The 16,370-nt window shown below is 42.5% G+C and overlaps 1 protein-coding gene across 1 annotated transcript in view; it reads left to right on the forward strand.

Moving 5' to 3' along the window:
* The window catches only part of SHC3 (SHC adaptor protein 3), an 88,341-nt gene extending 74,135 nt beyond the window's left edge, over positions 1-14,206 (forward strand). The window contains exons 10-14 of the mRNA XM_006022397.1: positions 3,151-3,237; positions 4,293-4,425; positions 4,462-4,487; positions 7,932-8,227; positions 14,078-14,206. Of these exons, the coding sequence (XP_006022459.1) occupies positions 3,151-3,237; positions 4,293-4,425; positions 4,462-4,487; positions 7,932-8,227; positions 14,078-14,206 (671 nt within the window). The remainder of the gene's footprint in view (positions 1-3,150; positions 3,238-4,292; positions 4,426-4,461; positions 4,488-7,931; positions 8,228-14,077) is intronic.
* The last annotated feature ends 2,164 nt before the right edge of the window (positions 14,207-16,370 follow it).

A 16,370-nucleotide genomic window follows, 5' to 3' on the forward strand; every position in this document is an offset into this window, starting at 1 on the left:
ACCAGGCCCCACCCCCCGCCCCCTCTTCCAGCCCCAACAATGGCTGCCCCACTCAGCCCCAGTCTTCCGGCTTTTTAAAAAAAAACATTCTGCACTCACAGGCTACAGCCAAGTGGTGGGGAGGGCAATCCCTGCTGCCCCCCCACTGCCCTGTGCTGTGTTGGGGGATCTGTCATGAGCCCCCATCCCCCACCTGCTCTCCCAGCCCCAGGTCCTGGCTCTTAAAAAAATAAAATAAAAAAGCCCCACACTCACCAGCTGCTGCTGGGTGGGGGGCAGTGATTCCAGCTGCCTCCCACTGTCCCGTGCTGCATGGGGGGCTCTGCTATGAGCTCCCAGAAGCCCTGGTGGCTATGATTTTTTTTTTTAAGAACTGGGAGCTGGGGCCTGGCAGGGAAGCTATTGATGGGACTGAAAGAGTGGGTGGGGGATAGGGGCTCGTAGCAGAGCCCCCCGCACAGCATGGAGCAGTGGGGGGCAGCGGGGATCGCCCCCTGCCTGACAGCAGCTGGTGAGTGGGAGCTTTTATTTTTTTCTTCAAAAGGAACTGGGAGCTGGGGCTGGGTGGGGCAGCCATGCAGGGGGAGGGGCTGGGAAAGTGGACACTCAGCGGGGCTGGGGGAGCAGGCAGGGGATGGGGCCTGGTGCGGGTCCCTCCATGGTTCCTCACCTCTCTGCCAGCTCCCTCCCCCACCTCCTACTTACTGGCACAGAGTCCAGGTCTAATTTGGAGAGCTTCAAATCGATTCAGGCCTTTTTATTGGTCTCCTGATTTGATTTGATTTGGATTCGGACATTTGGCCGCCGAATCGGGCCGAATCGCCTCTGAATCGAATCAGCGCCCAAAGCTTCTGTCTGTTACTGTCTGTATACATGGTTAAGAGGGCAAAAATACCATTTGCTTCCTGATTCAATTGTGCTGTTCTTAGACCAACATCCAAGGGTAATGCTTATAGACTAAAGAGCCATAGCTCTTTAAGTTGATCTGTAAGGACAGTTTCCTGCAACTAAATGAAACCCCATTGATTTTAGTGGGCCTCAGCAGGTTTCATAGTTTCATAGTTGGTAGGGTCGGAAGGGACCTGAGCAGATCATCAAGTCTGACCCCCTGCCATGGCAGGAAAGAGTACTGGGGTCAAACAACCCCGGCAAGGTGTTCATCCAGTCTCCTTTTAAAGACCCCCTGAGTAGAAGCCAGCACCACTTGGAAGTTGGTTCCAGATCCTAGCCACCCTGACAGTGAAGTAGCGCCTCCTGATATCTAGCCTGAATCTACCCTCTGCTAGCTTGTGACCATTATTTCTAGTCACTCCTGGTAGTGCTCGGGGGAACAGGGACTCTCCCAATTCCTGCTGGTCCCCCTTGCCTAGTTTGTAATGGGCCACTAGATCCCCCCTCAGCCTTCTCTTGTGGAGGCTGAACAGGTTCAGGTCCCTTAGCCAGTCCCTTAGCCTCTCCTTATATGGCCTGCCCTGCTGACCCATGATCATGCGGGTGGCCCTCCTCTGGACCCTCTCAATGTTGTCTACATCCCTCCTGAAGTGCGGCACCCAGAACTGGGTGCAGTACTCCAACTGCGGCCTGGCCAGTGTTGCATAGAGGGGGAGGATCACCTCCTTGGACCTGATTTGGATGCATCTATGGATGCATGACAAGGTACGGTTGGCCTTCCTGACAGCGTCCCCACACTGTCGGCCCATGTTCATTTTGGCATCAATAATGACTCCAAGATCCTTTTCTGGCTCTCCACTGGCGAGAAGGGAGTTCCCCAGCCTGGTAAAAGAAGGCTGCCCTAATCAGGTGGTGTCAAAATGAAAAAGTCAAAATACTTGCCTCCGTATGTCAACACTACAGTCAAAGCTCTAGCTGCAGTCAGGTATACCTACCTGAGCTAGCTCTAGTTAGCTAGCTCAGGTGTTGCAACCAGCGTAGCCATGGGAAAACAGAGATCAGCTTGGACTAGCCTGCAAGTATTTACCCAAGTTCTTGGGTGGTTTCTGCAACCCATGGGTTACTGCTGTTATACTGCTCTAGCTAGCTTGGCTATATCTAAATAAACTTCATAGAACCATAGAAAGTTAGGGTTGGAAGGGGCCGCAGGAGGTCATTTAGTCCAAACCCTTCTCAAAGCAGGACCAGCCCCAACTAGATCATTTCAGCCAAAGCTTTGTCCAGACAGGTTTTGAAACCCCACCAAGGATGGAGCTTCTGCCACATCTGTTTCAGTGTTTTACTACTAGTGAGAAAATCCTTCCTAATATCTAACCTAAACTTCCCTTCCTGCAACTTGAGACCATTTCTCCTTGTTCTCTCATCTGCCACCACTGAGAACAGTCTAGCTCCATCTTCTTTCAAACTCCACTTCAGGTAGTTGAAGACTGCTATGAAGTCTCCTCTCAGTCTCCTCTTTAGACTAAATAAGCCCTGTTCCCCCAGTCTTCCCTCCTAAGTCATGTCTCACAGCCCTCTCACCATTTTTGTCACCCTCTGCTGGACTCTCTCCAATTTGTCCACATCCTTTTTGTAGTGGTGGGACCCAAAACTGAACACAGTACCCAAGATGTGGCCTCACCAGTGCTGAATAGAGGAGAATAATCACTTCAGTCACACCTTTGACTGCAGCATAGTTAGTCTGTGTGCGGAACAACTTTCAAGATCCTAGCCAAAGATTGTTCTATTGCTAGTATACCTCTGTTTAATTCCCAGATTTACGCTATCTGGAGAGAGCTTTCTCCTCAACATAGAGTCGTTAGGTACCAGTGACTCAAAACTATTGAGACACTTGAATTTTCGAGCATTCCAGCATCTGTTTTCTGTAAAACATCCATTGAAATCAATATACTGTCAGAGTTTGCTCAAGTAAAGATGACTACACTGGAGAAGTTGATGTGCCTTTTTAGGATGGCAGAGGTTAATATAAACAGAAAGGAGTTAAGTACTCACACACTAAGTATTTACCTAGTTCAACACAAACACACTCAACAAAGAATGTTCAATCAAAATTTCATCCACAAGAAATTTAAAGAAGCCATGTGTAAGTGGAACACATCCTGAGAATTCATCAGAACTACTTAACACTGCAGCACACCCGTTTAAAGGAAAAGGTTGCTGAAGCATGTTTTTGTGTGTGTGCACTATAGTCTGCCACAGCTGCAGGAAGAGAACAAATGTACTACCAGAGTCGACACTTAGGAGACAAATTCAGTGAAGACTGGCCTCATGCACCTCTTAAACAAGGTGAGCAATATTTTATAATAATCATATTACTCATATTGGCCCCAATTGTGTAGTTGCATCTGTGTTGACACAGTGGGCCCACAGTGTGAGCCTGCTACATATAGGTCTTGCAGCAGTGAACTGTACTAAGTTGGCAGGTTTGCTTCCACCTTAAGGTGAATTTCAGAGTGTGTGGTTGTGAAAGGCATTGGATAAACAGCACTGCAAACCTAAAGCCAATGTAATTATGAAATCTGGACATGCATAAAAACACATACACACACAAGCATGGAAAAGCCTATGTTTTCAAAATGTTAATCTTTGGCAGCTCAACCTGGCCTTAAAAGAACCTGATTTCTAAAAAGGAAGTCAGTACTTTTTGAAACTCTGACCTCATACAGGTGTTTCATGTTGGCTCCCCCAAATAGAAGCAATATCAGTAGTAATGTCTGAAAATGTACACTCAGGGGTGTGTGCATCTGAGTGTGTGTATGTGTGTGTCCCCGCGGATGAGCTGAGCAAATTATTTGTAATTAATTTATTCTTAAAAATTCTGGGTTTTATTATTGGTGAGGTATTTATGAGAAAAGCATAGCTCTTTGAAATGTGCTTATGGCTGAATTTTTTTTGGAAAATGTCTTCAGAAAATGTTAAAGAAAATTTTTTGGCAAAAATCTTGTTGGTCTAATAAAAGATATCATCTCTACTATGAGTCCTGATTGCCTTCTCCTCGTTTGATGACTTTGTGGTGGCTTTACAGATATTTTAAGAAAAGTATGCCATGTTACTTGTACAGCTGAGTCACCTGGTTTTATTTCAGTTCCTTGGCTTGAATAACTAACAAACACAACATGAGTTTTGAAGATTATAATCAAATATAGTATTTAGTTTGAGCAAAAATTTAGTTTAAAATTCACTTTTCTCCATCACTAAAAATGGCTGCAAACTTTCTATACAAAGTTGAATCTGCAGTTTGGTTATCAATCCCTTCTAAGATTTTTCTAAACAATGCTGCTTTATTCTTTCACAAGCCTAATTAGAGAAAGACTTGGGGATAAGAATCTTGAATTTTCCAGGGTCCCTGGACATTTACGGTGTGCCAGAAGGGAAATCCCATTTCACCCCTGCAGGAGAGGTACCAGCTTACGTGAACACCCAGCATATAAATGTGGAAGCTCTGCTGGCGCTTCAGTCCGATGCTGAAAGCATGTTCAATGCCACAACAGACTGTACCAAAGAGAGCAGTCCAAGAAAAGATCTGTTTGATATGAGTAAGTTCCTTTTAAAATCTCTTTTCTAAATATAGATTCTGCATAATGAGTCTGTTATTTTGGCCCCAAAGAATCACCAATTATTCACTCCTAAAACTGTTTGAATTAATGATGGTAATTTTTTGAGTTAAAAAATAAGAGTGCTGATAGTTTTGAAACTAGTGTGTGTCAACCACCTGCTACAGACCAGATGGAGGCTTGGCTTGTGCAATAAGGGGCCTGTTTACTCCCTTACATCCTGGGTAGCAGAGTGGGAGGGAAAGCAGGCTCAACAGAGCTGCTGCATCCTACCTACCCGTGCAGATGGTCACACAAATGTGGGAGTTTGCAGAGACTTGGCTCTGCTCCTCGTCACCTCCTGATGGGCTGGAATGGTAGGGAATATATAATAAATATCCAATGAAGACCAGATGCAATAAAGGAAATGGTAGAGACATTGGACCTTTGAATAATGCATCCTATGCCTGGGATGGATCGTACAGTCTATCTTGCCCTATTTTTCAGCTTTGAAGTCAGTGTTAGCAAAATTAATATAATAACTAGACTGGATGGTCACTTTGCTGGGGTCATTTTACCCCAGTTGTCTTTCCTGCTTGGTGCAGAGGGCTGGATCTGATGATCTTTCAAGGTCCCTTCCAGCCCTACAGTCTATGAAAACCCCCCCAACTATTCTCTTTTCAAATAATGGCATAAATATTGATCACATATTTTTGGACTGTACTTACTGGTATCTAGTGATCTTAGTGCTACACAGCTGTGAGCACAGCACATTTAGCAGTGGCAAGAGGGGAGTTATTTTGTTTAACACTAGCCTTCTTTTCTATCTCTAAACAATTGCTGGCACAGGGCTTATTTCATTCACTTATTTCAATTGAATTAACTGAATTAATTTAGCTGAAGCTATAACAACCATGCATTATTTTTTGTAAATGAACATTTATACAATTACTTTGGATCAATATTCACAGAACTTTCCTAACAGAGCTGGTTGGAACTTGTTTGTGTCAGTTGCCATAAAACTTTTGGCAGGATGGTTTTGGGAGGGCAAAATAGACTGTATGACCCATCCCAAGCTCAGGGTGCACTCTCTACCACTTCCTTTGTTGCATCTGGTCTTTATTGGATATTTATTATACATTCCCTACCAGGTCCCAGCCCTTTGCTTCATGATCACTGCTAGCTGCCCCACTGGTGGATGGGGGCAGGGGGTCAGGTCATGCCCCTCCCCTGTAGCTCTTTCCAAGCCCTCTGTTCCTGGTCGGGGAGCCAGGGCCAGGTGTCTACATGTGCACAGATGTTAAAGCAGATCTGCTGCTCCTAGCAGCAGTCGGTTCCCACCCGCTCTGGTCCTGTACTGGCCCCCTGAAGCGGCCAGGGGGAGCTCTAGGCTTCCCCTGGGTGCTAGAACCATGGGCTGGCAGGGAGCACAGGGTCAGGAAACAGCTATCTCCTGGCAGGAGCTGGGAACAATCTTCCCAGCCCCTGCTCCGTGATCACAATTGGGGAGCAGGGGCTAGGATTTCCTTGCTGCTGGGGTACAGGGACATTGTCTCTACCTAGGCTCTGGTGCCCCAGCAGCAGGCAACTCCTGGGAGCAGGGAGCAATCTCCCATCCCCTGCTGTCTGGCTGACTGGGAACAAGTTTGTTCCCTGTTGGCTGTCTACATATGCTGTACAGCACAATAAGTAATCACAAGTAATTTTGTTTCTTGCATTTACAGATAGCAAATATACTTGCGATTAGAGCAAATTACTGCGCAGTAAGCACCTGCATGTGTAGACGGTGGTGCTTACTGGGCAGTAATTTGTTCTAATCTCGCATAAAGCATTTTATGTGGATGCGCCCCAAAAGTACAGAATTATAATTCCATCTTCACACATGAGAATGGGAATCATGTGCATCTGTACTCCCTGTCCACAACTAAAAAATTGTCTACATTGGGAAAAAAAGCATCTTGTTAGCAAATATGTTAACCAACACAATGTTAAGCATGATTTGTTATTGTAAAAATATGTAATGGGATATCTCTACTGCAGACTGAAGTACAGTTGAGAGATACCTGATAGCTTTAAATGAACCAGTTCATGTACCAGGAGTAGTTTGCCTATGCATGAAGCTCTGTGCCAGCTGATTTACCCTGTTGAGAAGCAGGTTAAATTAGCCTGTATGCAGCTCTGTGCTACCATGGCTAGACTGCTTCTGGAGCCTGAGCAATCTAGCTGGTCTTGGTTAATTCAAGGGATGATCCCATGAAGTATTATGCCTTGTTTGACATTTTGTTCGTTACTACATATTACTAATGTGTTTCTGGCCATGAGATTTTTCCTGGTGTAAATAAGGACTAAGAAATTTTTCCTTCTACTCATTCCCCATTAAGCCCATGAGAAGAAGAGAGGCCTTGCAGCCTCAGCATCCATCCACTCTTCCAGTCCAGATTGATATTAAGCTGCATTTTCCTGAGCTGATGAGGTGCCAAATGAGAACTGTAATGCAAATGCCTTACAACCTCATTGCTGATTTTTCAGAAACCACATTGGGTGATTCAAGCTACTAATGTGGTTTTAAAGTCTCACGTAAACAAAGCAGTGTATGTTTTTGACAAGTGTTAGGCAATCAAACTAAAATCTGGTGGGGGGACCTAGGCTTTACATGGATTGGTTTAGCACACTTTAAAGTATGCCCTGCATTTTCTGTATTAAACTACTAGAACATCTAACATCACATGGTTAAATCCTAGTCTAGACAAACCCTTTTTGGTTTAGAAAAAGGCATTTCCCACAGGGTTGCCCTCAATCATCTCAAATAAGGTAAAATCTGTTAATCTACATTAGGATGAAGGTCAGGTTAGGTAATGCAGATTATCCCCTAGTATATAGACTTATAAGGAGCTCATCACAGTGATTAAACAGGAGGATGGATGCTTGTTAAAAGAAAACTGTATTTTGAAAAAAAAAGAAAGGTTTGTTTGATTATATCCTTTGCTGGACTAACTGTCCAGTTGGGAGACATGTTAGATAAGCTTTCTGGCACAAAGTGCCCCTCCAGCAGATATCAGTGCAATATGCTTGACTATTCAGACTGTGCCAGATATTAAAGATTAAATTGCCCAAAGCAAGTGGCAAGACAAAAGGAGGGTTCTGAACCCTTCCGGCACATGCAAATACCAGGTGTCTATAAATACATGATCTTTGCCATTATTCCCTTTTAAAAGATCAAGTCCAAATAGACTCTGGTTTTTAATACCCTCCTCTATGAGCCATGTCATTTATATCCTTAATGCATTATAGAAATTAGTAGAAGTAGAACAAACATTTTCTATGTTTGTTTTTTCTTAAGGATAAATGGAAGTAGCTATTACAAAAAAGGGGATTAAAATGGCTGGATTTATACTATTTTGTAATTCAGTTTTCATGTGAATGATTTGCACGTGTCTCTTTAACCAGAACCGTTTGAAGATGCATTGAAGAATCAAACTACTGGGCCTCTGTTGAATAAGGCAACTTCAGTTGAATGTACCAGTCCTCTTTTATCCAGAGCAGCTCACTGGACTATGATGGAAGACCTAAGTACAGAACCTTGGTATCAAGGAGTGATGAGCAGGAAAGAAGCAGAAAAGTTGTTAAAGAAATGTGGAGACTTCTTGGTCAGAAAAAGCACTACAAATCCAGGTTCCTATGTGCTGACTGGTATGCATAACGGACAAGCCAAGCATCTTCTTTTAGTGGATCCAGAAGGAACTGTAAGTATTGACTTTTGAATGACAGTAAAATAGCATTCTGGAAAGCAGAAGATTACCCTTGTCAATGCTTAATTATTATCAGAGGCATGTATAAAGTGTCTGTCACTTAACCCTAAGCCTCAGTTTATGATGTCTGGTTAAGAACTGCTGCAGAAATTCTCCATGTAAAGGCAACCTTCAGGTCATTTTTTCTTGAGTTCAAGTTGAAATGGAGAAGTACTGCAGTGGTCAACTCTGACAAGACACTTTTATGACCTCCTGACCTCCTGACTTGGGCTTTCTAGCAGTGGAGCCACATAAAGAAACCAGAGCTGGACAAGTACACTGGGCTTTGGTATTTTTGCAGCTGTTGTATTGAGTTTGTTGATGTATCTCAGTTTGGTGACTCAAAGTATCTCATGTGTTGCAATATATGTCAGTCGTGTATTACTAGTGTCTAACCAACCCACTACTCCTCCATATGAGACTAGTTTAAAAGCAGGTGTCAGAGCAACTGATACCTGACAAAAATGTTGTCAGGTATCAACAAAAATGTTGGCATGCATGTTATATACATCCATGGGGCCAAGTCTGGCTGCACTAACTGACTTAAACTGAGATACTGGCATAAGGTCACTAAGGTTAAATCTGGGGTCTAGAGGAGTGATTCCCAACTAGGGTAACACAACAGCTTTTAAAGAGTGTCATAGGGAGAGAGGAGCTAAGCAAGATATGCAGATTCCAGTGAGAAGATAAGGGCAAGCTCTTCCCTGCTGGCTGTTCTTCCTTACTGGCCCTATAAGAATAAATTCATTTTATATGGGGTGCAGCTCAGTGGAAAAAAGTTATGGAGGGGTGCCTTGAATCTAAAAAGGTTGAGAACCATTGGTCTAGAGATCACAAAGCTTTGACTAGAGAGGATTGTTGCCCATGCTGTAATTGTATTGGCCACAGGAGGGCAGTGAAGGAATATTTTAATGGCTGTTTTTTACAGCTGCAGTAGTCTCTGACTACTTGTGTTCAGTCATTTTCAACAAGCTAGCAGAACTGTGTGTTAACTAGAGATATGTCTCTTTTACTTACAGGCTGAAGGTTTTCCAGCAATTTTGTGATTCCTGAAGAAGGCCATTATCTTCACTTAACATACAAATAATTGTCTTAGAGGGGATGCTGTGAGATTTCAATAGTAGGGATCTATTGTATCCTTACGGGACTGTTATCTGGCTTGTGCAGAGATGCAATGAGCCAGCTATACTCTGGAACAGGAAGTACATAGCCAGTGCTATGCTACTAAGGGAAAGGAGCATACACTCCTGCATGCCCAGGCAATTCTGCTGGCTGGTACAGGGAGAGAGTATAAACCCACATCTTTCCACTCCTTTTCCCTGTGACAGCACTCCTTGCATCCCTTCCCTCCATTTGTGAACCCAATTATAATGTGTCTTTGAGTTCAAAAGGATATTCTTCTTCATCTTTAGCTTGGGAGGACACGAGTAATGGTTTGCTATTGGTCAGTGACAGAAGTCTCAAACTCATGATAACCCTTAGGCTGATGACCTCTCGCAGAACGCTGGGCTTCAACGGAATACAGTTTGAAAACCATAGCCACTGCTTGCCTCCCTGCCACCAAAGGCCACCTCCAAAGAGGCTCCATAGCCCCCAATTATGTGGCAGGTCTCATCCCACCCTGGCCCTGGCCCTGAAGTCCGGGGCCCACTAGGAGCCCCAGAGGCTGGAAGAAACAGGCCACATGTTTGACACCCCAGGTCTGTGCTTATAATAGCAAAGAGGAACACTCACACCCTCATACTGGTTCTGCTCGGCTGTCCAGTGAATATAGACGGTAGAGCCAAGGTTCCTTTTATCACCTTTCCAGCACACCTGTTACAAAGCGCAGTAACTCCTAAGGACTTCAAGGCTAGGATAACCCCTTCAGAAGGAGATGTGGCTTCTTATGCCCACACAGAGGACATTAAGCCAAGTCGCTATCTAGCTGGAGAGTTTTCAGCATGTGTATACCCTTCCCTCCCTTGCACATTATAAAGCATATTTCATACCTCACATACTCATGTCAGATTCCAGATGTCCACATAGAAAAAGCCTTCCTATTTTAGGCATTGGGGCAGTGCACTGAAAGGATGTTGTTTACTATACAGATGTGTTAGCATTACCAGCTTTCCCTACCCTCAACAACACTCATGGCTTGGAGCACATTCTCTCCATTGACATCACAATGTTCCACAGACATTAATTGACTGGGTCTTGCAAATGAACTCTACTGGGCTTGATTCTACCCAAAGAGGGCTCCAGCACTGAACCAGCATTTCAGTGGGCATGTCTACACATATTTGTGTGCTGGCTTAAATTTACTGTGTAATTTACTGCACAGCAAGCAGGAATAGGCCAGCATCTACACGTGCAGGCATTAAAGTGCATTAACACTGTGTATGGACTGATTTGGGACTAAAGTTAGTCCCAAGTCAGTCCACACACAGTGTTACTGTGCAGTAAGGTGTCTATATGTGTGTTACTGCACAGTAACTAATCGGGCATAAATTTGCTGCCTGCATCATGCAGGTATCTAATTTATGCTCAAGCCAGCATAAATCACCATATTACTGCACAGTACAGGTATGTACGTGTAGACGTGCCCCCGTATTGTGCAGTAATTTCAGTTACTGCGCAGTAAATGCATACGGGTAGATATGCCCATTGGGTGGTATTTGTGTTTGTAACACTTTATAAAACTAGGGCGAAGCTTGACCATATCCTTCAAAGGTGGGATGTGATCACACTTATCAACTCGGAAGAGTCAATGGTCACATCTGTTTGGCAAGGCTGTCCATCTAGGACAGGCTTGTTCCAGTACTCTGTCAGCTTGGCTTTCTGGCTTGCTGGTCATGATAAAAGCCCTTAATAGTCTCAAGGACTGTGCTTAGTCAAGGGGGTGCTAATCAAAAGTTACACACCACTTAAAAAACTCACTCTCATTAGAGTGCTTGCCTATTGTTCTATTTACACTTAACAATGCTGGCCTTATAATTTGTGACCTGTTAGCTCATTTACAGCATGTCATGAGCATGCCTAGCAAAATGCAAACATACTGCAAACCTTGGAAGACTATTTTTTCACAGTCTGCATTTCTTTGTGCATGTCTGCACTGTCTCTGTGCTGTGCTGTGCTGTGCCCAAGCTCTGAGATGCATGCTCTGACCCCTGCAACATGGAAGATATCGAATTCAGCCGTCTGAAATGGAAACTGTACAACATGAAAAAGAAAGAAGCCAGACTCAACAGCGACATATATTTTCTAAGCCTTTGCAAGAAACACAACTTCATTCCCCGAGGACTAAACATCTACAATCCCCTGACTACTACACACAACTCCAAATATGCTGCACAACTATGCAGAAGAACTTCACAGAAAATTAGAAATCATCTACTTCACCTACTCTACTCCAAAAGAGACCAACTCAGGAAGGAAATCGTCATACACTACAACAACTTAAAAGATAGAAATCCATGCATGTTCCCTGACAATATACAGCAGATACAAAGAGACTACGAAAAACTTTCTACAGCATTCATCCTACATAAAAAGAAGAAATGGAACAAATTACTCCAAGAACAAGCTCCCCAGCCACAAAACAACCATCGGGCAACAACACCAACACCTTACGACCTTCCAACCTCAGACTTGATGAAACTGCAAGCAGCAACAAAGCCACAAATATTATCAATCTCTCCACACACACGCTTACCAAAACTGAAAAATCTGTCCTTTCTAAAGGCCTAAATTTCTGTCCAGAAAAACACCCTAATAAAATACTTCAATGTGGAGAACTAGAAGAATTCTTCCGACGCCTGCTCCTCAAAGAATATTTCCACGACCAAATTGAACCCACTCCCAACAACAACTCATTTTTAGACCAATCTAACTGTTCTGAACTGTTCTGAACTTCTGTACAGTTCCCAGGGCTGCGAAAGCCCTGGGGCTGCATTTTTCCTACCCCCTGTCTGACACTGGGCTATTTTTAGTCCCCATCTCCTCCTCCCGAGATGGACAATGGCCCCCCTGCAAACCATCTAGTGTGTCCCCTCCCCGCCACCAAGCCTGCCAAAGCCTTCATCCCACAAGCATCTCCTGGTGCTAGTTTTACTAGTGTTTGCCAATGCCAGGACCTGAGCAAGTAAGTTGAGGTGGGGGGAGAGGTCATCAGGATGGGGGAAGATTAGGTCACTGGGAGGTGGGGTCGTTAGTCTGTTGGTGGGGGGGTTGAGGGCTATACAGAGCCCCCAGTCACGGGGGGTGGGGGAGAGAGGGCCCTCCACCTCCCTGATCCTGCCAAACCCTCCCAGACCCCAGCAACCCTCCATGGACCCTGCCTGCCCCCCAGTACCCTAATCCCCCCCAGAGCCATTCTGGGAGGAATTTTCCAGGTTTGGTGTATGCCTCAGAATGAAATTATTTTTGAAAAGTTTCATCAAAAAATATTCTTCCATTTCTCAAGGAAAAGATTGTTTGAGACCTGGGTTGTTTCTGCCATTGTCAAAGAAATTCTTAAAAGACTGTTTGTCAAGAAGCTGTAAGACTTCTTTCTGTGGAACAAGGTCTTGATATTGGGCAGGAGAGGGACTTTGTGTCGGGCGGGGGTGAAAATCTGAAAATTATAAGTCTTTGAGGGAAAAAAACAGTTCAAACAAATAAGGGAGGGATCCTTTAGGAATAATAGCATATGACCATATAATTAAAGTCTGAATCATAATATATGCATACAAAAGCTACTTTAGTTTTGGCATTGTCTAACTTCAGAGTGCTTGACTTTGTAAACTTAATGTTCTCTACATCCAGTTGGTTTTGGTTGTGATCATTTATATAATAAGATACTAGTACAGAATTCTGGAAACATGCTAGACAAATAGCAGATTCCTTTTTTATGAAGATGTTTAAGCCCAAAGGGACAAAGTGGGTATGATACAGTACAGAACGAACATGGAGATAAATACAAAATATGGTTTTGTATTTGGAATGCTTCTCTGGAGCTAAGTGGCTTTTCAGGAAGAAATTATGGAGGATATTGTATATATATCAGGCAAGAGATATAGAATGGAAAGAAGCACAAAGATGCAGGTGAATGAATACAGTGGCTCCTACACATCTCCTTATTCTGTAAATAGCCCTGTTGAAATCAAAGAGGATCCTGAAGGGGTGATATGTCACTCAGTCTGCTCAGACTGAAGCTGGTCAGCATTTTTTAGTTTGTTTTGTTTCATCGAAAAAAATTGACAAAACCAAAAATTCTATATGTCCAGCATAAAATATTGAGGTTTCACTGTTTCAGTTTGTTAAAAGTAACTGAAGTCTCCCAAAATTTGGGACACAAGCTGCTTGTTGCTAAAATGTTCAAGTAAATGTAGAGCTTTGTGTAAAATGTTTGGATTTCAGGGTTTTGGCTTTTCAGTGGTAATGGGAAATGTTTGAGGAAAGCAGAAACTTAAAAAAAGAAAAAGCAAAAGAAAAAGAGAAAAGTTTCATTAAAGCCCAAATTTACATTGGGGGGAAAAAAAGGTTTTAATGGAATTTTTTTTACAGGGCCTATTCAGCCTCAGTAAAGATGGTGAAGTTTTCTCCAAATATAGCAGGCAAAATAGAAGTCTGGAGACAAGATGGGAAAACAGTTAATTTGGGGGGCAGCAAAATGTCCGTTGACTTTGATGGAAAAAGGCACAAACTTGTCATCAAAAATATGGAGTAAAAGAGATGCAAGGAAAATATTTCGTTTTAATTCCAAAGAATATTAGCAAAAGGTTGAAGGAAAGAAATGTTTTTGGTCTTTGTTTAACGTATGCTGTTTTATCCTCTTCTTTTAAGGTTCGTACTAAAGACCGTATATTTGACAGCATAAGTCATCTCATCAACCATCATCTTGAGAACAATTTGCCAATAGTCTCCGCTGGGAGTGAGCTCTGCCTCCAGCAACCAGTTGAGAGGAAGCAATGATGCGTTATGACACTTTCAGCTTTTGTACCCTGTAAGCTATAACCAGTGGATACTGCAAACCACGTACATTAAAAATGCATACATAAATATATATATGTATATCTCACCAGTATGTTCCCTTTAGGTTTAAGAAGCGCCATCCCATATGGTTCCACTTGAAAATTCTTACTGCTCTACTCAGACATGAAGTCTGATTGAAAACACAGACAGAAGGCTTTCTTAAAATGTAATTTCAATAAAATTGTTCCGATTCCTTAATGTGAATATTGATAGTGTACATACATGCATTATATATAAATACAGTATATATTTATATTTTTCAAGTCAGTCTGTTGAAGGTATGGAACAAATGTTCTGTGCCATGTGTTTTTAATTGGAAAAGATGCCAATTGTGATTGTTCAGATAAAAATAGAATTCAATGATCTCATTTCCTTGAGAAATCTAATATTGGAAGTCATATTTGTAGTTTTATCTAATAAGCACAATTATGGGGAGAAAACAAGTGGATTACATTGATTAAATACCAGAAGAGGGGACTGAATTCAGAGCTAGTATTCCAACATGGAAATTTAGTGTGAAACAGTTTTTAAAAGCATTAGTTAGTGTCACTGATTTCAAAAGCATTTTATCTTTCTGATGTTGTTTCAATTCTTATATGATGCTACTCAAGATGTTTGTAATTTACTTTGACAATGACTTAGTGTGATCGCTGTGTGTTTGAGATGTATGCATTTAATTTTTCTAACAATAATATAACACTATTCTGCAGCTTTTATTTATTAAATCTAATTAAATCAAATTAAATTATTTACAAGTAGTTCACTTGTTGTGATAAAAAAAAATTGTGCAGTGACTGCCAGTCACTTGTGAGATGTTATATATTGATTAAGTGGGTTCCAATTGCTTGTTTTTTTAATGTGTTTAGTGAAAGATGCACGCAGCTGGTCAGAGACACAGTTGAAATTTAAAAAAATAGAATAATCACAAAATATCAAACCTTAGAATGTTAATCCATGTAAAAGACCCAACTTTGATTTACTTAATTTTTAGGTGCCTCTATCTGAGATGCAGTTTAAAGTTGGCCTTTAGGAAATGATATTTTTAATAAATGTATTGGTTGTTTTTAATGTCCACTTTGGAAAAATACATGCGTATTGGTGATGCATTTTTGGCAAATAGTTCAGTAGCTCTTGGTATTGAGATATGTACAATGAAAAGCCGTCTAACACACACACACACACACACAGACACACACACACACACACACACACACACAAAGAGTAAATCCATGAATTAGTTTTGCTTTTTGGAGAGGACCTTAGCTTTTGCTTACGACTTAAGGAGAGCTAATTTTAGTTCTCAAAGGGCGCATCTACACAAGACGCTTACTGTGCATTGGCCTAATAACACTGTGCAGTAGCGTGTCATGGCAAAAACTGAGCTAATAGCCTACTGTGCAGTGTTATTAGGCTAATGCGCAGTAAGCATCACTAAATAACCATGTGCCTGCGCTACTGTGCAGTAACTTTAGGTACCTCTGTTTTGCTTTTTTGAGTGTGGTTGTCTTGTGGAAGAAGACTCGGAAACAAGGCAATCTAGGGCTCTCAGTACAGCCTGCGTGGAGCATCCCATGACCCTGTCCAGTGGCAAAGACCTGCCACTGTGCGCCCTAGCAGAACATGCCTTGTCACACGTTCACTCGCAACAGTTGCAAATCATTGGATTGTAGTGACCCGGTTAAAGTTTATAGGTGTTAGGAGATAACTTTTGCCTGAAAGGGATACAACTTTGTAATGTCACAAGGGTTCTTAACAGGAGCTAAATTGCTCCTGCTTGAATGTGTGTTTGCTTGCATTTTAAATGCACTAAATTAGCAAGTGTTAAGTTGGACATGTGACACCACCCTCTTTCTGACAGGCCATGCCTCTCAGACCTATTATTCTAGACTATCTGCATGTTCAGACCAGTACTGTTTACATCGAGGTCATGTTTTATGCTTTTTTTCTTTTTTTTTTTGCTAACCTCACCTCCCCCAAAAATTGAAAATGTGACCTCATTGTATCTTTTTATGAGGCCCTAGGCATGGCCTGGTACAGCCTATGCCTTCTGCCTGTGGTTCCATTTTTATTGTCTTTCAGTAAAGGAATGTCGTATTTTTGCCAT

This window comes from Alligator sinensis, unplaced genomic scaffold, assembly GCF_000455745.1.
Source record: "Alligator sinensis unplaced genomic scaffold, ASM45574v1 scaffold665_1, whole genome shotgun sequence".
Classification (NCBI taxonomy): domain Eukaryota; kingdom Metazoa; phylum Chordata; order Crocodylia; family Alligatoridae; genus Alligator; species Alligator sinensis.